The sequence below is a fragment of the Rhineura floridana genome, chromosome 7 (genome assembly GCF_030035675.1).
Source record: "Rhineura floridana isolate rRhiFlo1 chromosome 7, rRhiFlo1.hap2, whole genome shotgun sequence".
Taxonomy (NCBI): Eukaryota; Metazoa; Chordata; class Lepidosauria; order Squamata; family Rhineuridae; genus Rhineura; species Rhineura floridana.
Window position 1 is genome coordinate 112,279,804 of NC_084486.1, and position 24,411 is coordinate 112,304,214.

The window sequence follows — 24,411 nt, forward strand, 5'->3', positions numbered from 1 at the left end:
GAATATGGAGTAGTAATCTGGGTAGTATATCCACACTTAAAGAAACCACAGAACTGAGTAGCTTTTGATGTCAGGCCCTCTGATCTATGTATTATTTTTCAAGCATTTGGTGTTTAGTCTGAAGTGTTTTGTGTTGTAATGCAAAGAAAGCACACATTCAGACTATTATAAAGTGAGATGATGTATGGGAAGAGATAAGAGAGACATACGCAAATGCTGGAGACAGATCATAGTTTTTGAAAGTAGTGAGAAAGAGCCATCATTGGCTGTGGTGTACACACAATTGTATCTGGCCAAATAGTTTTGTAGAATGACATTGAAACTGGAAAAAGAGAAAGTGCCCATACTTGAGACAATGATGGCTCTATAATACAGAGAAGAAAAATGGCACAAGAAGGGATTAAGAAGCCCTTCTCCCTTTGCTGAAACTATGGGGGAAGATATGAGACCCCTTGAAACCCACAAACCCCGCCTCCTGACTCTCCTCTGGTTTAGTGAAATCATGAACACCTCCTACAGCCTTCTAAAAGCAGGAGCTAAGAGGCCACCTAAAGGCGATGCTATGTATTTATAAAACGATTTGGAGCACAAGTCCATGACACAAATTTGCATTACAATGTTCATATGTTAATTTATATGCATAGATGCTTCTGGGAAATTAAGATGATGGGTGGCTGGGGCCTCACCAGCATTGTGATTTGGAGTGCACTCAGTCACCCTTTTACAAAAGGAGAAGGAAAGGACAGGTCTTGCCACAGAAGACCCAGGACTCAAGCCCCCGGCAACCCCCTGACAATGCCCCTGGTCAGAACAGTGAAACACAGGTCTGAAAAGCAAAAGTTAAAGAATTTTGTTTACAGAGGGAGTGTCAAATTTACCTGCATATCATTCCTGTTTTTAATGTCTTTAATATGAATCAGTCGTTAACATTGTCCTGATTAATTAACAAGTTATAGTATGCTTCAGATTTTGCTCTGCTCTGATCATGCCCAAATTAAGATCCCAATGGACCACCAGTCTTTGGAATCCTGCTCCGTTTCCACTTCCAGGACACAAAGCCAAAATGTATTATTCACTTTAAATCAATGCACTGACTTAGACCACCATCTACCCACAAAAGTACAAATAACCCTCAATGGCTGTGTTTACATCCATTTTCCTCTACAACCTCTGCAGAACTGAACATTGCAGAACAAATGGATGATTAATATCAGCCGAGTCAACAAATGAATTCCAATTGGAAACAATATATAATTGGAGGGGCACCTTTTATAGTTGCAGAAATTGATGAGCTGACTATTAGATGCCCAGCCATAGGTTGGTTATATGTTACAAAATGAAGCTGTCCCATCTTTACTGGAAACACTACAAACAAAGGAAGATATTGTGAGCCTACAGACCAGTATGGCATCTATGGGAAAATCATTGTGACAAGTCTATAATACATTTATGACACCTATATGCATTCATTTTTATGTAAAACTGATTAGCTTAAGGAAGCTATTAACAAACTAAACACATATGGGAAGCATATGATCTATACTTGCACAATCTTTCTTCATACAACACTCTTGTTCTCATAATAGGTCATTTTAGTATAGTACCTTAGTTATGATTAACATAGAGGAAACCTGCTATGCATGTCTCCAGAGAGACTGATCTTTCTTGTTGTGGCCAAAGAATCTATTTTAATTCCATGTAGTTCTGTGATTCCTTCTCCAAGGACTTTTAAATCAGATCAAGCTGGTGTGGGTAAGTTTAGACTGAGCAGAGACCTGGCGGACTACAGATGAGATCCAATTGTGGCAGCCCACTTGCACAACAGAAGTCTGCATTTTCAAAAGTGGCTTACAAAAATAATTACAGAAACAATACAAAACATTAAACAAATCAATTATTTTTAAAAGTGCAAACCATAAAAGAGTAAGATAAAAGAGGAATAAAAATTGGTGGCAGCAGTTAAATACGCATACACACACTTCCTAAAAAAGCACAGGCAAATAAACCACTTTGATCTGAAATGAATGCAGCCCCAGGTAGGGCATTCCAAAGCTATGATGCCACTACTAGGAATACCCAATTTCCCATCAGTACCCATCTGGACTTCAAAGACAGTGGCACTTTGTGAAGGGCCTTTCCTGACTCATAATGCTAAAACCTGGGGTCATCTAGTGAAGTTAAAGGTGGGAAATTCAGGGCAGACAAGGAAGCACTTCATGCAGTGCACAGTTAGAACTATGGAATTCACTACCACAAAAAGGTGGTGGCCACCAATGTAGACAGCTTTAAAAGGGATTAGAGAAATTCCTGGAGGATCAGATTATTCATGACTGGTAATTGTAATGGTTATATATTACCTCCATGCCTCTGGCTAGGAGCTGCTAGGGATCAACAGTGGGAGAGAGCTCTTATCTTCATGTCCTGTTTATGGGTTTCCCAGAGGCATCTGGTTGACCACTGGGGGAAAACAGATGTAGTTGTCCAGGGTCTTGGGGAGGTCTTAGACCCTTTACATTTTTGGGAACAGGGTCCCAGCAGGGTCCCTATGTGTCTAGCATCCTGTGAGCCAATCAGCATGAAAAGGGAGTGTGTTAGCCACTGAGAAGAGTGTTCTAACATACTTCCTTGACCTTTTCTGCAGACTGGAGCCAATCTGAGTGAAAGGAGGTGAGTCAGCCACTGAGAAGACTCTTCTCAGCAGCTAACACTCTCCCCTTTCATGCTTATTGGCTCCTAAGGATGTCTTTTGTGGGAGAAGGCATTAACAGGGATCTCATTCCCAACTCAGCAGCAAAAAAAGGGGAGGGGGCATGACTGCGACTAGCATGAAGGGACCCTGCACTTCTGAATTTCCCACTGCACTGCGGGGGGAAACAGGATGCTGGACTAGATAGGCCTTTGGTCTGATCCAGCAAACTCATCTTGGCTGCTTTGGGAGGAAGGATGGGATATAAATTGAATTATTATTATTATTATTATTATCATCATCATCATCTCAACAAATGGTGAGGGAGGCTCATATGGCAGCTGGTAATCCTTGTGATGTTTTTTAGTATACTGTTACTAAGTCATATAGGTCCAGAGGTGTAGTTGTTCGGGGTCATGGGGATCATTGACCTATTACTTCTTGGGTGATTGAATCAATGTATTGACCAATCAGCATGAATAGGGAGCATGTTAGCCACTGAGAGAGTCCTTGTCCTTTTGTGCTGATTGGAGCCAATCAGAATGAAAGGAGGTAAATTAGCCATTGAGAAGACTCTTCTCAGTAGCTAACACGCATCCTCCCCTTCCATGCTAATTGGCTTCTAGGGACGTCTGTTAGTGGTGGAGTGTGGCCTCATGTGACAACAAGGAGAGCAAGGGAAAGTGGAAAAGGGGTATGGCTGTGAGAGGGTGTGGCGTGACTATCATGAAGGGACCCTGCACTCCTGAATTTGCTACTACATTACTATATAGGGCTTTATAGGTTAAAACAGGGATTGGGAACCTTCAGCCCTGGGCCTCTTCATCTGGCCCTCAAGACTCTCCCCAGACCATACACCACCTGAACCATGCCGCTCACCTGCCCTTTTTGGTACCCTGCTTTTTACCTGGATGGAATGTGCCCTTGCTGCGCTGGGCTCCTTCTGGGAGGAAGGGTAGGATATAAATTTAATAAATAAAGAATGAACTCTGATAATGCTTCTTTGTCTGAATGGAAGATAGAGAGGGATGTGGGTGAATGTGAAGAAACTGGGTTACTGTAAAATTCACATTTATTGTGTTGCTCACTTTTACCTCTGGCACCACCCACCATCGCCATGTGGCCCTCAGAAAGTTGTCCAAAAGGAAAAGCGGCCCTTGGACTGGAAAATTTTTCACACCCCTAGGTTTAAAGAATAGGACCTTACAGTAGCAGCTAGCAGGGCAGTGTTGCTGCCGTGCCTCCCCACTCACCCCCTACCACCTCCACCTTGCCAGTAGGGGAACACATTATCTGTACGGCTTTATGTATAGCAAAGCTCTTCTGTTTCCCCAGCCTTTGCTATAACCACTAGGTTTCCAGAATCCAGGCAAGCCTCACCCCCTCACCACAACTATGGGTTAGCTTCCTTCACTGGTTACTGTAACTCAGAGGTATTTTTCACTGCCACTGTTTGTACCTTATATCACACTCTTGTTTATGTTTTGCCATCTTACAGTCCCCTTCGTAGCTGGCCAAGAACCAGGCGTGTTTTTGAAAACAAACCAATTTATTTAAAGAACAGATTTTACTTCACCAAGAATACTTTTGCTTCATGTACTTAAGCATGTGCTTTCAGTTATCACTCCTTAATTATTTATACAGTAGTTCATCCAATATCTTACTCAAATATCAGTATCAGCCTGCCTACCTAATCCCACTACAACCTAACTCACACCCACAGTCTCCCTCCAAATCCCAGTCCTCTCTCTCCCCAAGTCAAATCCCTCTCTTCAAGAACTATTCTCTCTCGAAACATCCAACTCTATCTGTCAGCTGACAAACCTTCAAATAAACTAGTCATCCTACATTCACCCAGCCAATCACACGCAGCATACAGCAACATTCCATTCACTTTCCCCCCTCCCAACACTCACCACTTACCATAACAACCTGTTAAACATAACTTTCCATAAATATTGTAATAAAACAGCATCAACCATTTACATAGCAGCATGGAACCTCACAGTTGCTCACCTGGCTTCCCAATACTGCGTGTTGCTGCAGTTACCAAGAATGGGAGGGCAAGGCAGTGGGGAGCTCGCCGCATTATGGGTACACTAGCAGAAGCATCGGATTAGGTCCGCCAGTGCACCCACAACACACCAAATGCAAATAGCTGTTGCATTTCATTTTGAACCAGCAGACTTTTCCTAGTGATCTTCATGTACAACACATTTCATTAGTTTAATCTGGGATAACAGTAGCTAAGCTGTTTCTATCTAGGAGGCGGTCACACCTGGCACACCAGCGTAAATGGCAGAAACGCACATCAGAAAACAATCTGTATTGGAAATAAGAGTGATTCTTAGTATGGATGGAATGGGTTTTTTAAAAAAATGCAAGCCCCCCCCCAAATATCTTGAAAGGTAAGTTAAAGTAAGGAGAGGAGGGGAAAGTGCAATCCCTTCTGCTAGTGTCTGAAAGGTTCAAAAATTATTCTTTTCAGAACCATTGCTTCCACTTCATCAGCCAGAAAGGTATGACAGAAGCCTGCCTGGCTAGTGAGGCTCCCCGATGGGTGAATATGCCAGGTTTGCCTCCTCATCTGTCCTTGCAAAGGCAAGGGAAAAGATCAGATGTTTGTGAGTGTTATTTCTGAGTATTGCAAATAAGTCCTTGAGGTTTTGCAATACCCCAACCATTTTGTTCACAACCCTCCATCATATTGTTCTACACTGTATCAGAAGTGGAAGGTTATCCTGCGTCCTGTTTTTTCTCGGTAACTGGTACATTTTATCATGGGATTGTTTTTCTGGACCCATTGCTTCTTCTTAATAACTGCTCCATCTCTCTTCTTATATCTAGAGCAAAGGTTTCCAAACTGTAGTCCATGGACCACCAGTGGTCTGCAAGCTTCACTGAAGTGGTCCACAGCATGTTCCGAGTAAATATTCTTATTTATTTTAACTATATTTTAATTGTTTTTTTTGGTTCTTCTATTGTATTTTATTGTATTACAATTTAAATGCTATGGAATGCAAATTTTAATACTATAAAATACGCTTTAGGAAATAAAAGCAATAAAAATATAAAAAATCATACAGGATCCAGCATAGCACAGTACAATGGCTACAACAAGCAGAAAAATCATCAAGTGGTTCGCCACAACCATCAGCAAGTTTCAAGTGGTCCGTAGGGGAAAAAAGGATGGGAACTACTGATCTAGAGATTCCATCAGTGAGAAGGAAGGAGCCAGAGCTGGAGTTCACACCTTCCATGTGCCAGGCTGTATTTAGTATGAACGAGACTTGTCTTCTTCACACATTCTTTTTTAACAAAGATTTCTCACCACATGGTGAGAAGTCAGTACAAAAATAATCAACACGTAAACACACAAGCAGTAGAACTATATCTTGCTCAGTTTTGTAAATATCCAATAGGAAGCAAAGAACATCCAAGTGTGTTTTTCAAATATATATTTTAATATGACCCTATTTATTTAATTGTGCAGATTCTAATTACAATGGGAGGAAATTTGCCAGTGACGAGATAACAGAAAATGGTCACTCCTTAAATAGTTTGGCAGTAGCCAAACAAATGATTGCCAAACGGGCACTGAAATGAAAAGCAAAGGGCAGACTAAATTTCTGCTGCTCTCTCATACAATCCATGGCATTAGCAGAGGGGAAGAAAGACAAACACGTTGGACATTTTCCTGTGGTCCTGTGGTCTGATGTTACATTCCTCCAAGGTCTATTAAGGCCACTATTGAAGGAAAAATGGAATAGCTGGAATGGAGAACAAAGCAGTCAGCGGCACCCTGTGAAGGGAGGAAGGAGTGAGCTCTACAAAACAGCTGATAGGCCTAAATTCAGCTTGTTTTTTCCTCCTGTTCAACAGTTCTTGTGCCATGGCAAATAAAGGATGGACACACAGATTTGCATCTCTATTTGGTTTATGAGACTCCTCGAGTTTGTTTTGTAAAGAGCTGTGAGAAAAGGTAGATATTTCTTAATCACACTTTCCCTATGCTGAGGGACCCCATAGAGAGGGTTGCACTGTGACCCTCCCATTCCACCCCAGTTCTCTGAGCTTAAATACCACTGTGCTTCTGCCAGAACATGAATAGTGCATTGCACTCGGCAGGGCATTTTCCCACCAGTCCATAAATACAAATTGTAGCTGTGGATGCCTTTCCTTTCTGAAAAATCACTTCAGTGTGCTGAACTCCGTTAGTGATACTTTTAGCAGAAGTCTGCAGTGGGACGTGTGTTATAAAAATAATTAAGCTACTTTTAAAAAGAGGCAATATACATTAAAGAAAACAAGTTATATTTCCAAAGCTTCTACTACCCCTTGATGTTGCCAATGTTACATTGTATAATTGTATTTTGCAAATATATGGAGGAGAGAGGAATCAGGGGTTTTTTTTGCAACACTTGAAAAATCATGTGCAAGCCTAAAGTAAACAGGATAGGATTATTCATAAAATGCCAGTTTCTCCTTTCCAACTCTTTGTCATGCTCTAGCATGACCAGGACATGTTGTGGAAGGTAGAGTTATGAGCTCAGTTCTCAATGGATCCCATTTTATTACGGGCAACATAACCAGGCTGCAATCTGGGATAAAGCAAAACCTGCCCCCTGCCCAGACACTGGGGCCACCAAAGGAACTGGCTGCTAAGTGTTGAGAAGACGCCATCTGGTTCCAAGTATAATAAGTTGACCTCCATACCTGATCCATGCTGTTTAACACAGCCAAAATTGATGGGCCTTCCGTTTTGACCTCTCTCAAGCAATTAGAGACCCCAATAAGGCGTGCACACACACACGCACACACACAACTTTATTTATTTATTTATTTATTTGTATACCGCCCCATAGCCAAAGCTCTCTGGGCGGTTTACAGCAACTAAAAACACCAAAAACAGATATACAAATTTAAAACACATCTTTTAAAAACAATTTAAAACACAATTTAAAAAATTTAAAACAATTTTAAAAACACATGCTAAAATGCCGGGAGAAGAGGAAAGTCTTGACCTGGCGCCAAAAAGATAACAATGATGGTGCCAGGCACACCTTGTCAGGAAGATCATTCCATAATTTGGGGGCCACCACTGAGAAGGCCCTCTCCCTTGTTGCCACCCTCCAAGCTTCCCTCGGAGTAGGCACCCGGAGGAGAGCCTTAGATGTTGAGCGTAGTGTACGGGTGGGTTCGTATCAGGAGAGGCGTTCCATCAGGTATTGTGGTCCCAAGCCGTGTCTTTATAGGTTAAAACCAGCACCTTGAATCGAGCTCGGAAACATACAGGCAGCCAATGCAAGTGGGCCAGAATTGGTTTTATATGTTCGGACCGTCTGGTCCCTGTTACCAATCTGGCCGCTGCATTTTGCACAAGCTGCAGTTTCCAAACCATCTTCAAAGGCAGCCCCACGTAGAGTGCATTGCAGTAATCTAATTTGGAGGTTACCAGAGCATGGACAACTGAAGCCAGGTTATCTCTGTCCAGATAGGGGCGCAGCTGGGCCACCAACAGAAGTTGGTAGAAGGCACTCCGTGCCACTGAGGCTACCTGAGCCTCAAGTGACAGAGATGTTTCTAGGAGAACCCCCAAGCTATGAACCTGCTCCTTCAGGGGGAGTGCAACCCCATCCAGGACAGGTTGGACAGGTTGACTTTAGTCAAACTTGCTTATCTACGCAAATAGTTACTTTCCATAAATTCTGCTAAATGACCTGTAAAGCAAAGAAACCCTCCAAGCGAACTGCAAGATACTGGTTTTTTTATTTTTTAAAAAGTGTCTGTCAGCTCCCGTAGTTTCAGACATGAAGGGATTAAAGGCTTATTAAAAGATGATGGTTAAACACTAACTGGTAGACAGAATAATGACTAGCTGAGAGCCCCAACCATCTTTAAGCTTGCCTGTGTCCACATGATAAACATTATGTGTGAATTATGTTGAATTCCATCAGATGCCAATATGCATATTCATGGCAAAATAATACTTCAAACATAACTATGTAGATTTCCCCCACACAGATTATTTCTTGATGGGGGGGGGGAAATCACATGTAAAATGATCCTTACAGCCTGACCCTATGCAGTTAGGCATGCCTATACTCATTGAAATCAATGGGTGATTGCTGATGTTAGTCATAGTCAGAGTAGTAGACCCTTAAGGGAGCAAGCAGCCAAGAGCTGCTGGCATGAGCGGAGTTTGGAACTGATGGATCTCTAATTGAGCTTGGGCTCAGGAAAGATATGCCTACTGAAGCCCTTCATCCTGGCTCAGCCAGAGATATGCTGAGCTGAGACTGGAGTAAGTCCACAAAAAAGGGTGTGATTGGGGCATGGCAGGGCAGGGGGAGACTTACTTCTAGTCTATGCCAAACTCTGTTCAGCTGGGTCATGTGACCTAACAACCTAGCAGAAGCTACACTGGCAAAAAGGGTGGTGTAAGTCAAACTTTCTTGTAAAGTATGGTTTTCCCCCTGCCAGGCTTAGGCCAGCTCAGCCAGTAGTAGCTTCACTCCTGAATGGAGTTTGGAATAGAGGTAAGTTGTTGTTGTTATGTGCCTTCAAGTCGATTATAACTTATGGCAACCTTATGAATCAGCAACCTCCAATAGCATCTGTCATAAACCACCCTGTTCAGATCTTGTAAATTCAGGTCTGTGACTTCCATTGTGGAATCAATCCATCTCTTGTTTGGCCTTCCTCTGTTTCTACTCCCTTCTGTTTTTCCCTGTGTTGCGTGTGACGTCCTTCCCCAGCACCACCAGTGAAGCTCTCACTTGTGGCTACCAGCAGACAGGAACGTCAGATTTTCCTCTTACCCTTTTCAGCTCTAGCACAGATTCAACAAATCCCACTGCTAGGCAGCACTACCAATCACTTTCTGTAACCCAAACTCCCAGAGACTTTACCTAAGTCTCTCTATAGCTTGTTACTTTGTGACTGTGTGCTTATGCTGTTCCCAACCCCCTTGTATCTTTATATTTAAAGCATACAACTCTGGGTTGCTCTGGATACGTGACTTGTGACAATCTCTCCCTTCACCACTGCCACCATTAGGTACAGTTTCTGTTCAGCCTTGGTAATTACCTTGCCCTCCCTTCTGGTCTGTATATTTCCCCAGCCAAGGATCAGGCCTTTGGTAAACCAAATAAGTATTTATTAAATATCAGAAACAACAAGATTACTTAAGGAATGTTTCACAAGCGTATGGTTTCATCTATATTCTGTTAGGTACTTGACTTCTTACTAATTGCCTCAGAACTCCGACTCACTCTCAACACCACCACCTCCAAACCTCCAACCTCTCTCTCAACCTCTCAAAGACACCACCTCAACCACAACCTCCCAGATTCAACTGTCATTCTTCCATTTATACTCCCAGCCATTCATACGCTCAGCCACTCATCCAGCATTCTACTGCTCATGTACTCCCCCCTCCTCTTTCACTCCACTTACCATATGTCTTCTATATAAACAGCACTTACCATATTTACAATATAAGCAGGAACATCACATTGCGCACCACCCCAATCTCTGAGCGGTGAGATTTCCAGGGGTCCCTGCGCTCACCCTGGGCTTGGTATGTGTGTCTAACAATCTGTCCCCAGCTCAAACAAAGGGGTGACCTGGGGCAGGATTTTTAAAAATATGTTTTATTACATTTTCAAGGATAAACAAATAATTCCCCCTCCCTCCCGATCCTCCCTTCCCTTCCCCCTTCCTTTTCGCCTGTAGGACCTGGGGCAGGAGATTTAAGCCCCAGCTTAACCCACATAGCCATGAATCTCACTGAGTAACCTTGGGCCAGTCACTGCCTCTCAGCCTCATGAAAACACTAATTGTGGAACAGCTTACCTGAAGAGATACGCCTGGCGCCTACGGTGCTTTCTTTTAGGCGCCAGGTTAAGACCTGGCTGTACTCCCAGGCTTTTTAATGTTTTTAATGATAATGTTTACGTCTACGCTTTATTTTAATATTGTTGCTGATATATGTGATTGATTTTATTATAATATTGTATTTTTAATCTGTTTTGTACACTGCCCAGAGAGCTACTAGCTATGGGCGGTCTAAAAATGAAACAAATAAATAAAATAAATAAATAGTGTTGCCATAAGTCAGAATCGACTTGAAGGCAGTAGTACATTTACATTACATTAACTGTTCAACTCCCCCCCCCAAAAAATTATAAGCAGCCTTCACTTCTGTTTCCAGTTATCACTGCACTCGCGGCTAACAGTATGGTGGAGCCAAACCCCACAGAGTACCCTTGTTTCTAGGAAGCTCAGTCTCTGCTGTCTCTGTGTGCCAACTGCCAAGTGGGCAGAGACCCTTTACATATGCCTAGCAGCAGACTCATAGCCAGCCGAAACATTCAGGGAGGGCACAAAAAAAAGGAGGGGAGATTTTTTCTGTAATAAATTTAATTTTTTTTAAAAAAAAAAGTAGGGATCAGAACAAATTTAGGGGGTGCACGGGCTCCCTGCCCCCCCCCGGCTATGGCCCTACGTAGCAGTCCTTGCTATGTCCAGGTCCTCCCCCTTTCCTACTGCCACTGTAATGGCAAGTATTTTTTTAGTATTAGATAAAAAGGTGTTGGAAATAGTATAATATACAAACAGCATGCAATCCCAGCCATGTATAATTATATTGAAAGTGAAAATGTTCTGGATCGAACTATATACTGGAGAACGGAATTGAGTAGTTGGAACCCTGAACAACAGTATTCCACGCTGCAACTTTTTGTTTCAAGGACCAACGGTTAGAACTCTAAGTGGCTGGCAATTTTTCCCATCCATGTTACTGTGAGCTGATTAGATTAGTGAATTAGTTCTGCCTTCTTTGTTTTTAGGATGGAATTTTTTTTGAGGAACCAATTGGTAACACAATCATAACAGCATGTTCTCTTGTGTGTGCCTGTCACTGCCTTTCCCGCTGTAAAGAACAGTTAAATGGTTGTGGGGCTCAAGGCAGAAAAAGGATGCAGTGAAGAAGAGAATGTAGGCGGCAAGGCCTACTTGCCTTCTTCCATCCTATGAACGCACAAAGGAGTCCCCCTTGTTCCTATCTGTCTCAGAGCAGGAAAAGGCTACCAAATGATCATAGCCTTTCCATGAGGAAACACTGCAATCTTGGAGTCGTTTTAGCTCTAACCGCTCATATTAATGATATGATTAGCAATTATGTTGTGGTTTTTAAAAAATTAAATACCAGGTACATAGGTGTGGGTGGGTAATTGTCCTCAGGAATGTAGCATTCCTGAAAATTGCTTCCCTCCCCATCCTCTGTCCTGGTGCAGCAATAAGCATTAGGGGAAAGGATCTCTGTGGCACCAATGGGATTTTTCCCCCTAACGTTAATTACCAGATGGGGTGTTGGTGGGGAGGATTTTAGCTGATCTTATAGCTGGGAAGGAAAAATTATTCTACCTGTTTGTGCTCTGTGTTCCCATGCAACATCGCCTCAATACGATCACCATGCCTGATATTGAGGTTTTTTTTAAATACATGTGATTGCTAATCACATGATTAATGAAAAATGTAGTTAGTCCCTTTTGAAAAAGCAACAAGGAAAGACATGAGAGAGGTTTATATATGCATAGAGTGGGGAAGGGGAAGTTTTCCAGCCCAGTAGGAAGAGAGGAGAGAGCCAGTGTGGTGTAGTGGTTAAGGTGTTGGACTATGACCTGGGAGACCAGGGTTCAAATCCTCACATAGCCATGAAGCTCACTGGGTGACCTTGGGCCAGTCACTGCCTCTCGGCCTCATGAAAACCCTATTCATAGGGTCACCATAAGTCGGAATCGACTTGAGGGCAGTACATCTACATCTAGGAAGAGGGGGAGGGTAAGCTGGAAGGTGGGAAGTGGTTGGGGTGGAAGCCACTGCTAGTAGATTTGGAGGGGCATTTGGGTAATCCTCATACTGCCTCCTCAAGGTGGCTGCCCTGTAACAAAACTAATTATAGGTAGGGATGGGGGAGAAATGTGATTGTCTGCATTTAAAGGCAAACATACCTCATTCACACTTTTTGAAACATGTAAACTGAAACACAGCCATCCTTTGAAATTTCCACGTCTCTGAATTTTGCAGTGCAGTTCTGCAGCCAAGTAATGTGTACATAAATGTACTGGGGTAAAGTGTGCATATAGAGACATAAATGAATTATATATTACAGGAAACGTCTTTGCAAATAGGTGTATATTAGAGGAAAAGCCATGGGAAACTTCTTCACAGCAAACTGGTTCCCCCACACTGAGTATGGCCTGTGCCCAAATGATTTTATTCCATCTGCCACTCTCTCTCAATTCCTTAACTCCCATTCCTTCTTCCCATGCCTTTCCAAAACTACTGCTTGCTGTATGGCCCTCACTTTTTAAAAAACAGTCTACAGTGTTTACAGCTGGTATAGAACAGTGGGGAGGAGAGCCTGGCTGGGAGTCCAGAGTCTGTGAGTTCAAATCCCCACTCTTGTCTCCTGGGTGTCAAAGGCCAGCTAAAGATCATCCCCACAGTGAGTGGCTCAGGGGTTATGTGCCCTGCCACCTGTGCAGCCGTGGGAAAGCTGCATAGTCCCAAGGAGCCCAGTTGCCCCCCCCAGCTAGCAGTTGCATACAAGGGAGGGGCTGGCTTGTGCAGTTGTGGCAAGCTGAGCAGGCCCTAGCCAGCTGGGGAGGAGTAGCCTCAGAGGGAGGCAATGGTAAACCCCCTCTGAATACCGCTTACCATGAAATCCCTATTCATAGGGTAGCCATAAGTTGGGATTGACTTGAAGGCAGTCCATTTCCACTTTTCCACGGTCTTTCTTTTCTCTTTTGACCTACAGGGGAGCAACTTAACTGGCTTTCTTTAACTTACTCTTGCTTTGGAAACCAGTAGCTACATTCTTTATACACTGTCTTTTAACCATCCAAATCTCATTAACACTAATGAGACTTAAGCAGTTAAAAATGTACTGCCACAACCTGTGAATATGACCCCATGGTGCTATCTCTGACTTCGTAAGCTGCTGCTATTTTCAGAGAACCGGCCTGTCATCAGTTTGGACTTCATCTCTGGCATGACCACTGAAATTCAGCTCCTGCTGTTGAATGATGTGCTACTACCCAGACAATCAGGCTATATATAAACTTCTCACCCTACTGCATATTGACTTAGAAGTAAGTTCCACTACGTTCATTGGACTTTACTTCTTCTTAGCCACAGCCCATTTAACCATTTTAAATAAGTAAAGTCAATGGCTCTGTTCAAACAATCATTCTCTGTTCAGACAAGCCATTATAAACTTCCTCCCCCCCCCCGCTATTGCACACTGGTTTCAGTATGATGATTCTGGTTCAGACAGAGTTCTCCATTATGTCCAAACATCCCGGCTTATTTTTCTGGCTTGTTAACTGACATTAAACTGGAGCTCCCTGGTTCAGATGTAATGGGGAACTCTGGCTTAATACAACCCATGATATTTGTGATGAAGCCAGTACATAAGAGGAGGAGACATGTGCAACCTTGCTGGAGGAATTCAGTTTTTCAGTACCATTCCCTATCCTGAACAGCAAATTTCAACTGAATCTGAATTTTGGTGAGTTCCACTTGCATATCAATTCATTCAATATAATTTAGTTGTTCATTTTAAAAACACTTCAGATGTTTTTGCACATATGTGTTTTGCTCATGGTTTTTACTGCATCATAGGAAGTATACAGTTTTGGAAGCTGTATAAAAAAGTCATTACACATGTGTGTATTATTCACAGTTGTTTAATATATAATAGGAGCAAAAGTGGTTTGGCACTAAAGAGTTAAGGTCATCAAGCAACTACATATATATTGTTATAATACATAATGCTTATTCATAAAGGAATAAATATACTCATGACCACCAGAAAGTTTAGACCAAATAACTGCAGTATTTGACTCAAATTTTGTTATTTTTCCAATGATGGGAACAAGTCTATTTAAAAAGTCAGTTTTCATCTTTGTTGGTAAAATAGTTTGAAAAGACTGAAAGCCCAATATTAAAATTGCTTGCATTTAAGTTCCCCATTAGGTGATAATCCTAAATACAAAAATTAGAAATCAGATACTATTGAAATCAGTTGAACTAACTTTCACAAAAAGGTTCAATATTTTGATATGGGATGATTTCAATTCAGCACCCAATTCTCAAAAAGACAATAGCAAAGATGTGCAGAATACTAATTTTCTTAGCTTTTCCAGACTTCATTCCTTTGAATTTAAACACATGAAAAATAAATATGAATCCCTGAAATATTGGTCAAGTTTAAAATCACTTTGGATCAAAAATTTTCTAGGCAGAGTGAGACCCAAAACAGTAAAACAGTGGAACTCTGGACATCTGTAATAACCTGACTTCCAAAAGTCATTCATTTGCTAGTTCTAGCCCAAAAGTTATTTTGTGTCAAGATATCACTGAATTGTTTGCTATGAAACATGATGGAGTTTGAAGTTCCTTGGCTGAAGATCAGTGACTTTCAGGTCAGCAGAGGCTCCCATGTGAAACTGCTGAATGAGAACTTAACAGTATATTTCTAGTTCTAGCAGGTTTTCTTCCACTGAGCAGGTGGTTGAACTAGATTATCTACAAGTTCCCCTCCTACCCTATGATTCTGTGATTCAGTCTATTTGCTCAGGCCACAGTCATGGCAATAGTTATTTACTCTCCTACTAAGAAAGCAAATCGTGGATGATTGTCTTATCACTTGTTACCATTATTATGAACGGTCACTGCACATTTCTAAGCTTTACATAAAATTTCACAGACTGTATTTTTTGCATTTATAATGTTAGTCTTTAAAGTGTTATACAATCCCATATTTGACTGCAAAGAAATACGTATCTGTATTGCTTGTGCTTTTTGTATTCTCTACTGTACCTTTAGTGTACCTATGCTTAAATAGAGATGGACAAATCTGTCAATTCTGGTTTCTCTCAAATTTTTCTAGCCTTCAGTTTGGCGCATTTCTGCAATTTTTTAAAAGTTGTACTCATGTTTGTGTGCATTTCTCCTAATATACACATTTATGTGATTTTGCCTTACACACACATTTTTGCAAGGAATTTCCCATAATGTCATGCATCTTTTGTATGTTATTTTTTACTATGCATTTTGGGGGGGTTCGAAAACTGCATTGCAAAATTTGGAGAGTTGTGAATTTCAAAGGATAGCTGTGATTCAATCTGCATTTTCATATTAAAATATTAACCACATGATTCCCCTCCCCCATCCCTCCTTCTGAGTAATCCTTCTTACTGTGTTTGTATTAAAGTGCTATGTCCCATACTACTTTTGTCTCTCCCCTCTACTGTCCTTTCCAATGTCAAAACTGAGATTGTTGGCACTTTGTGGGCGGGAGGAGAAAAAGGCCCTGCATACAGAATATACAAGCCAGCTTGTGAAAAAGATCAGGCTGAGAGATAGCAACTGGTACAAGGCCACCTAATAAGCTTTGGGAGCAAGAATTTAACTCTAGGTCCCACAGTCCTAGTGTAACTGCTGTACCACCCTGGTTCGCTCCCCCTTACTCCTTTGCTCTTTTTATATTTTTATTTTATATTTTTATAAAATGGCTTAGAAACAAAAACCCTTGACAATGCTGTACATGCAGATTTGGTGTGTGTGCATTGCTGAATTGTAGCTCATGCCTTTGATGAAGATGTGACATCCTTACTGTGGTTTCTTGGTATGATACGCTCTTAGCCTGCTGTAGGAGGAAAAGTAATGACTGCAGAGAAATGGTATACAGACAACTAACTCCATTCTATACATAAAAGTATAAAAGTATAAGTCACGTTCCAGAGGAGTAGCCATATTAGTTTGTTGCAGCAAAAACATAGAAGAATCTCACCTTAAAGACTAATGTGTTTGTTATGTCATAAGCTTTTGCTTATGAGGCATGTAGATGCAAACCAAATTGATTTTTTAATCTTAATCTATTTTTCTGAGATAACAACCATATAAATGGAGGAAAGGTTTCCCTGGATAATTGAAGGCTCTATCCTTAGTATGGTGTGAATAACTACCAGACAATACCACAGTCAATATTCAAAATAAGAAGACTTGAGTAAGATGCACAGTTTAGCCAGTATATAATTACCTGAGGATGGCTTGCTTTGTGTACAAGAGGTAAGGATGAAGCATCCTATAATTCCATGCCCACAAATATAAATAAATCTGAGACAGAGTTGTTAACCTGACAATCCAGAATGATCAGGCTCCCATGTTCCAAGCCATTGATATTTATTATCGACAGTCTTGTGATATGCATGTTTATGAGAAAGTAAGCCCCATTGAGTTTAATCAAGTTTACTCCCATGCTAAGTGTGCATAGAATTCTAGCCTGAGTAAAAATGTACACAGTAGGATCCTGGTATGTAACCAAATAGCACACAATCCAAACAAACTTAAGTCTTATTTACTTCAATTGAAGAAATTAAAGCATGTGCTTATTTCTCCCATTCCAATTTTAAAAAATATAAACGTGCTTAAACTCTGGTGGACTGTGCCCTTAGATTATTCCTATATTAACTACCCTGCAACACCATTATATATAGCATCCAAATATATACCTAACTTACTAGCGTGTGAAGTCCTTCTGTAGTGGGTGACCTGGACAGAAACTGCTCCTCTGGTAGACATTTTGAAAGTAGACATGAAGGCATAGGCTACAAGCCTGGCTTATACAAGAGGATGTATTTGAATGTGAATGATTTAACTTTTCCGGTGTTTCTAAATATCAGCAGCATTTGGGGATCCCCTTCCTATTCTCACATACAAACATTTTAGAATCCGGAGCTTATAAAACAGAATTGCACTATGATATGCTAATCTTAAAGTCTTCGCTTAAAAGGGATTGAATGATTAGTTCAAATCAATACATGGAACTGAGCTGTACCTGTGGCCACCATTTTGCTTTGCTGCACTCTTGCCTTACTTATTTACTAACACACAGCATTTCTTGCTTTTGTCTCTGTGTGAGAGATTTTCCCCAGTCCCAATCCCCTTTACGTATGTCTCTCCTCAATTCCCTGCATCCCTCCTTTCCTGAGACCTTTATTTTCATCATATCTTCTCTTTTGAGATCCTTGCATCATAGTCCATTGCCTAATTTCAGGCTGTAGCCAGGGTGAAGACTCATCTGGACCACTGGTTCACAGGGTGGATACATTGGAAATAGAGAAAATGCATTTTAAAAAGAAAAGAAAAGAAAAGCCGAAGATTTTAATAATATTTGCATATGTTAATTTATATGCATAGATGCACATTTAGATATAATTACAGTACCTTAAAAACAAATACATCTCTCCATAGTGGGGGAAGACCACGACCAGATGACCTGTGTGCCTGCTCAGCCTGCTTTCCGGGCTCTGACTATTGACTGGCACCTTCAAGGCCCTTGCTCTCTCTTTTTATGGCTCTGTTCTTAAAACTGAACTTGGACCAATCCTTCAAACAGAAGACACCTTTAAATAGAGGACTGTTCTCTGTTAAGTAGAAAACATCACCACTCTACAGGTTCATCTCACCCAAGAATAAATGAAACAAAAGATTTTAAAATTCTAATACGACAACTTCTATTTAAAGAACTGGAGCTTGTTATAAGGATAGGGGGGAAATCTGTGTTTTCTATCTGTGTTTTTAAAAAGTAGTGGCTGGTTTTCCGCAAGATATTGTATTCACTCCTTAATTCATTCTATTTTTATTTTGCGTTCCAGCCAGCTGGCTCCAAAACTGGATTACACTAATAAAATAATCAGATTAAAATGCAATAAAGCCATATTTAAAATTAAAGTTGAAATCCATCAGTTGAAACAATCAAGAACAACAGGAAGGCACAACTGCAGGTACCAGAACCAAAGAGAAGCAGCCCCAGTTTGACATCTTTCAATAAACCCAAATGTGCTGGTGTAGCTATAAAAGCTTTTGTGTAAAGAAAGGTCATTGCTCCCTTTGTAAAACTCCTTCACAAGGAGAAGATTCAGTATAGAGCAGAGCTTGGAAAAGTTACTTTTTTGAACTACAACTCCCATCAGCCCAATCCAGTGGCCATGCTGACTGGGGCTGATGGGAGCTGTAGTTCAAAAAAGTAACTTTTCCAAGCTCTGGTATAGAGGATATGACTATGGAGAAAGTCCTGGATTGAGTGGCTAACCCCCAAGCTTCTGACAATGAGGACTCCAAAATAAGGCCTCCCCTAGTGATCTCAAAGTTCAGGGGAAACAGGGCCGAGATACCCAAGGCCCAGACTGTTTAAGGTTTGAAAGGTTAAAAACAACACTTTGAATTGAGCCCAGAAACTAACTAGTAATCAGTAGAACTGGATTTACATGATCTCTGTGCCTTGTGACACTTAGCTACCTTTCCACTGCATTCTGGACCACTTCCAGTTTCTAAGTACTTTTCAAAGGCAGCTCCACATAGAGTATATTGCAGTAGTCCAAGCTTAAGGCTACCAGAACATGCATCATGGTTGCTAGGTCTCTGTTCCCCAGGAGAGGGCACAGCTGGCACACCAAGCACATCATTCACTGATTCAGAGACTCTACTGCCACACTGGGATTCAAGGAAATGAAGGTTATAGTATAACTGGGTAATTATGACACCAAATCCTCATAGACGTCTCTCAGCAGTTTTATGTGTATATTGAACAGCACAAGAAACAAGGTGGAATCTTGTGGCAGCTCCACTGAGAGCAGTAGTCTCCCAATAGCTACTTCTCTGCCCAGCATTTGCAGAGAAACAACTGCAAATCAATGCACATTTCTGACAGTGCTGACAATTGCAATAAGCCCAACTGTGCCAGATGGTTTGTAAAGATACTATGGTCAATATCAAAAGCCACTGAACAGTTTTTGAGATTGTGTCCCATGCAGGGATGCATGAGGAATTAGATCTTTGTGAATCCCTGTACAAAATGACCAGATCTGCATCTCTAATGTGAGGATTGGAACTTAGCTATACGCCAACTCATACTTTTTCAAATGATATTTAATAATTAAACATATTTGCAACAATTTAACTGTTCTAAGATTTCTCTGTCTTTTTCAGTGGCATTTCAAGGACAGTCCAAGGTGCTATGAATGTGCCAATTATATTTTGTATCAAGATATTGTGTATGCCAAGACAAAACTTTTATGTCTTCCATGCTTTTGTTTCATGTATTTATTATTGGCTTGTTCTACGTGTATCCTATTCCCATCTTCCCTTCAAGGATATTTGAGAGGTATTTTATCATCTCAGCAACATTATGGAGTAGGACCATTCACGTCTTGAAAGGTTTGCCAATGAGTTTCTAACTGTTTGGGGAATGTCTTATAGGAGCATGTAAATTTCTGCAGAATCTGCAAATTTCTGCAGAATCAGTAAAATTGACAAAAAGAAGATTCCCAAAATGAAAGAAAAACTACCCAAAAGAGGAGCTTGATTTAAAAAGAAAGAAAAGAATTTAGAGCAACAACAGTACAAACCCTATTTTTAGATTAATTTGCCAATATTGTTATTAAATATTTGGGTTGAGGCATAAACGATTGGGAGGTGTTGCTGCTAGGTACAAATGTCACCAGCTTTGGGGCTACTTTTGGATGTGATTGGATATTTTTACCTGACCTGCTGGTGAGCTTTATGCTTTCTTACATATGGATGTATGTTAAGTGAGCGTTAATTGTGTTTTTTTAGTGCTGTGTTGTCATGATATTATATTTTTATGTATCATTATTGTACTGTATTTTTTTTAATGTGAACTGCTTTGAGCACAGATATATTTGTAGAAAACATGGTACATAAATAAATGGACTATCAGCCCAATCCAAACCCAAGATCTGCCAGGAAGAGAGCTTTGAATCCAAAGGGGCTTTCCCAGCTGAGTCCTAGCTCAGGCAGAAGTCCCTCACCCTGGTTGAATTGGAGTCACGGTGGCATAAATCCCTCCTCCTAGCTCAGCTGGGCCTCAGCCAGCAGAACTTAAGCTGGTATAATTTATGCAAAAAAAGGGGGGTGTTCTGGGAGCATGGCAGAGGCAGGACAAAGGGAGATTTGGGCTATAGGTAATATATTGAATATGAATGTAAGAAACAGAGAAAGGACTGGGTTATAGCTTTGAGGGGGATTGGAAGTTTAGGTGGGCAGTGCCCCACCTTCACTTAGTGAGGAGCCTCCACTGACTTACACCTATTTCCAGAGCTTGGAAAAGTTACTTTTTTTGAACTACAACTTCCATCAACCAAATCCAGTGGCCATGCTGGCTGGGGCTGATGGGAGTTGTAGTTCAAAAAAAGTAACTTTTCCAAGCTCTGCGGCTATTTCACACCCTTTCAGCTTGGTCACATGACCTAGCAACCCAGCAGAACATAGCTGGCTAAAAGGATGTGTAAGTAAAATTCTTCCTGAATGTAGCTTGGAATTATGTTGGCTTTCTGCAGTTAGCATCACTCTGTTAGACTATGAAATACATCTGTATCGAGATATTGTTTTAATTACTAATAACTCCAGCTAAAATGCTGTTGTAATCAAAAGACTGATTTGCCTCATTATTTTTCAGGATTTCTTTTAAAGTTATCTGTTTGATTGTCACAGGCTGGAACTAATGGCTACATGGCTCCCGAAATCCTAAAGGAAGAGAATTACTGGTACCCTGTGGACTGGTTTGCTATGGGATGCAGCATTTATGAGATGGTTGCTGGTCGAACTCCTTTCAAGGATTTCAAAGAGAAGGTCAATAAAGATGAATTTAAAAGAAGAACCTTAGAAGACGAGGTGACGTTTGAGCATGCTAACTTTGATGAGCCAACAAAAGATATCTGTAAACTGTTCTTGGCAAAGAAGCCAGAAGATCGTTTGGGAAGCAGGTGTGGTTTTATTTACCTTGCTTTAAAAAATAAGTTAATGTGTAATGCCATCATTTTTTATGAAAATGAACTTCATGGGTTCTATTGGGTTTTCTAAAACTGTTTACACTAGACAGCACCAAATGTTTCTCATGCTTTTGAGCATATGTGTGAACATTGTTAGTGTAGGTGAGAAAGCAGAGGGGAGCTACCATTAATTCAACATACATTTTACCCAATGTAGGTTTTACAATCTCTTCCTGCAGACACAGGAAAACTGATTCCACTCATAAAAATGCTTTAAATGTTTCCTTTCACTCAGGAGTGATATACCTGCAGCCCTCCAGATGTCATTGGTCTCCAACCGTCATTATCCCTGACTATTGGTCATGCTGGCTGGGGTTCATGGGAGTTGGAGTCCAATAAGCAACCCCTCCTCCAAAGGGACTGAAAGGAGATCACTCAGCTTTAGCTGGATAGTAACACATGTCAAAAAACTGAGTGCTAGATATTATATCGAGCCTGAATTTATTTGTTTTTAAAATGTGAAGAACCTCTTCTCTGATGGTTTTTGTAGCAAGATGACCTTTAAAGAGCAGGAGGAAGAGGATATTTTCAATAAACATTTTCCTTCCTTGAAAGCATAATAATTCATGCATTTTGAAGGTGATGGCTGCCTTATGGCTGCTTGACTTCTTTAACAAGCTGCACCTTCCAAGTCCCAGCAAATCCATTGAAATACAGTTTCTAGACCCTTTCCAAGTTTTTTTAGATTCTGTCTTTTTTCCTTTGTTCCCTGGAGCCTCTCCCAGTTGAACTTGTGGGTGGAGTCACAATAAAAATTATAGCAGGAGGAGGCAGATCTCCTGACGCAGCAACTGGAGAATGAACCTTGCATGCATGCATGCATGTGTCTTGGAGGATCATAGGAACATTCTGCAGCTTCGTATCCAAATGATTTTGTCTGTGACTACTGCATTACAGGCATGCTTTACCACCCTTTAAATATGCCATGATACAACAGTCGTTGTCAATCTCTTTTATTTCCTCAAACCTAGAAACTGGGATGCCACTCTTTATTGTGAAAATGGGGGAAATCATATTCTGAGCCAAAGGGCATTTTAAAGGAGTCCAGTATTGAGACAGTGGGGAGGAGAGCCTGGCTGGGAGTCTAGAGTCTGTGAGTTCAAATCCCCGCTTGTGTCTCCTGGGTGTCAAGGGCCAGCTAAAGATCACCCCCACAGCAAGTGCTCAGGGGTTACGTGCCCTGCCACCTGTACAGTCGTGGGCAAGTTGCATAGTCCGAAGGACCCCAGTTGCCCCCGCAGCTGGCAGTTGCAGACAAGGAAGGGGCTGGCTTGTGCAGCTGTGGCAAGCTGAGCAGGCCCTAGCCAGCTGGGGAGGACTAGCCTCAGAGGGAGCCCCCTTCTGAATACCGCTTACCATGAAATCCCTATTCATAGGGTCGCCATAAGTCAGGATAGACTTGAAGGCAGTCCATTTCCATTTTCATTTAGAGGAAAGTAAGCATACTGCGCTTCTGCAGAGGTGATATCAGATAATGATACAACAGCAAAAGCTGTGCTTTGGCTAGTAGGTTCTGATCTGTAAAATACAGCACACAGTTTTAACCCTCCTCTATAAATCATGCTTCATGAGAAAGCAAACTATTATGATGTATGATGTGCCATTTGTGAATATGTTAATTTTCAGAGTTGCTTGGGCAACATAAGCGTGTGTCTGCTCTGAAGGAGCTTACAATGTAAAAGAGGGATGAAGGGATAGATAAGTACATAGAAGGAGGAATGTGGACAAATACTGTTCTGTGTGTTTAAACCTTTGTTACAGTTGGAAATGAAGAGAGAATTACTTCGTACTAAAGACGCTGTTTTTACATCGGTTTCCTATTTGCACCATCCACAGTAAGGGCTCAATGCTAGCTGCAAACATGGTATTTTCTATTCACACTGAGGGGAAGGATCAATCACGCAGTTTCCTAATGACCACACCCTCTAATTTAACATTTCCACTCCCTCTGGTTACTTGGCAACCAAGCAGGCTCAGTTTGTTCTACCAGTAAGTTTCATTAAAAAGAACAATTATTTGTATTTTCACTGGGTACAATACAGCTGAAATACAAATCTTTGTTTGAGCAGTGTCATGCTTTTGTGCATGGGAAAATAAAAATAAGGCACTGTTTGTAGCCACATACAAAAGAAAGGGAGAGAGCAGCCAGAAGTTGCTTTTCAGCCTACAGAAAATAAAATGAAGGAAGGGAGGAGGAGTGGGTGTGGAAATGGGAATGATTGACACACCCACCTAAAAGCATCAGAGCAAAATGTCTGCAAGCACAAGCAATACAGATATGTACTGAATATGTTTTTTTCCTTTCCTTTTCATATTATCAGAGGATTGGGTTAGCATAGATTTACAGGGGGAAAACTGTGTGATAGCTTCTGTTTGTCAGTAATGTCATGTGAACCATGCAAATTAAAAGGAGATGTGAGTAGCACCAAACACACACTAAACCACCGTGTAGATGAGCTCTAAGGGTATAAGCCAAAGGCCAGTAACTTGAGCCCAAGTTTCTTTTTCCTAGGTGTAGAACTTAGTACTTACCTCTGTTAAATTTCATTCTGTTGTTTTTAGCCCAGTGCTCCAGCCTATCAAGATCACTTTGAATTTTGTTTCTGTCCTCCAGGGTATTAGCTACCCCTCCCAGTTTTGTATCATCTGCAGATTTGATAAACGTTCCCTGCAGCTCCTCATCCAAGTCATAAAAAATGTTGAAGATCATTGAGCCTAGGACCAAGCTCTGTGGTGCCCCACTCTTACCTCCCCCTTTGAGAAGGAACCATTGATAAACACTCTTTGGGTATGACTGTG

The 24,411-nt window shown here is 41.2% G+C and overlaps 1 protein-coding gene across 1 annotated transcript in view; it reads left to right on the forward strand.

The window, feature by feature from the left end:
• The window catches only part of GRK7 (G protein-coupled receptor kinase 7), a 54,114-nt gene that overhangs the window by 10,353 nt on the left and 19,350 nt on the right, over nucleotides 1-24,411 (forward strand). The window contains exon 3 of the mRNA XM_061636898.1: nucleotides 21,275-21,546. Within this exon, the coding sequence (XP_061492882.1) occupies nucleotides 21,275-21,546 (272 nt within the window). The remainder of the gene's footprint in view (nucleotides 1-21,274; nucleotides 21,547-24,411) is intronic.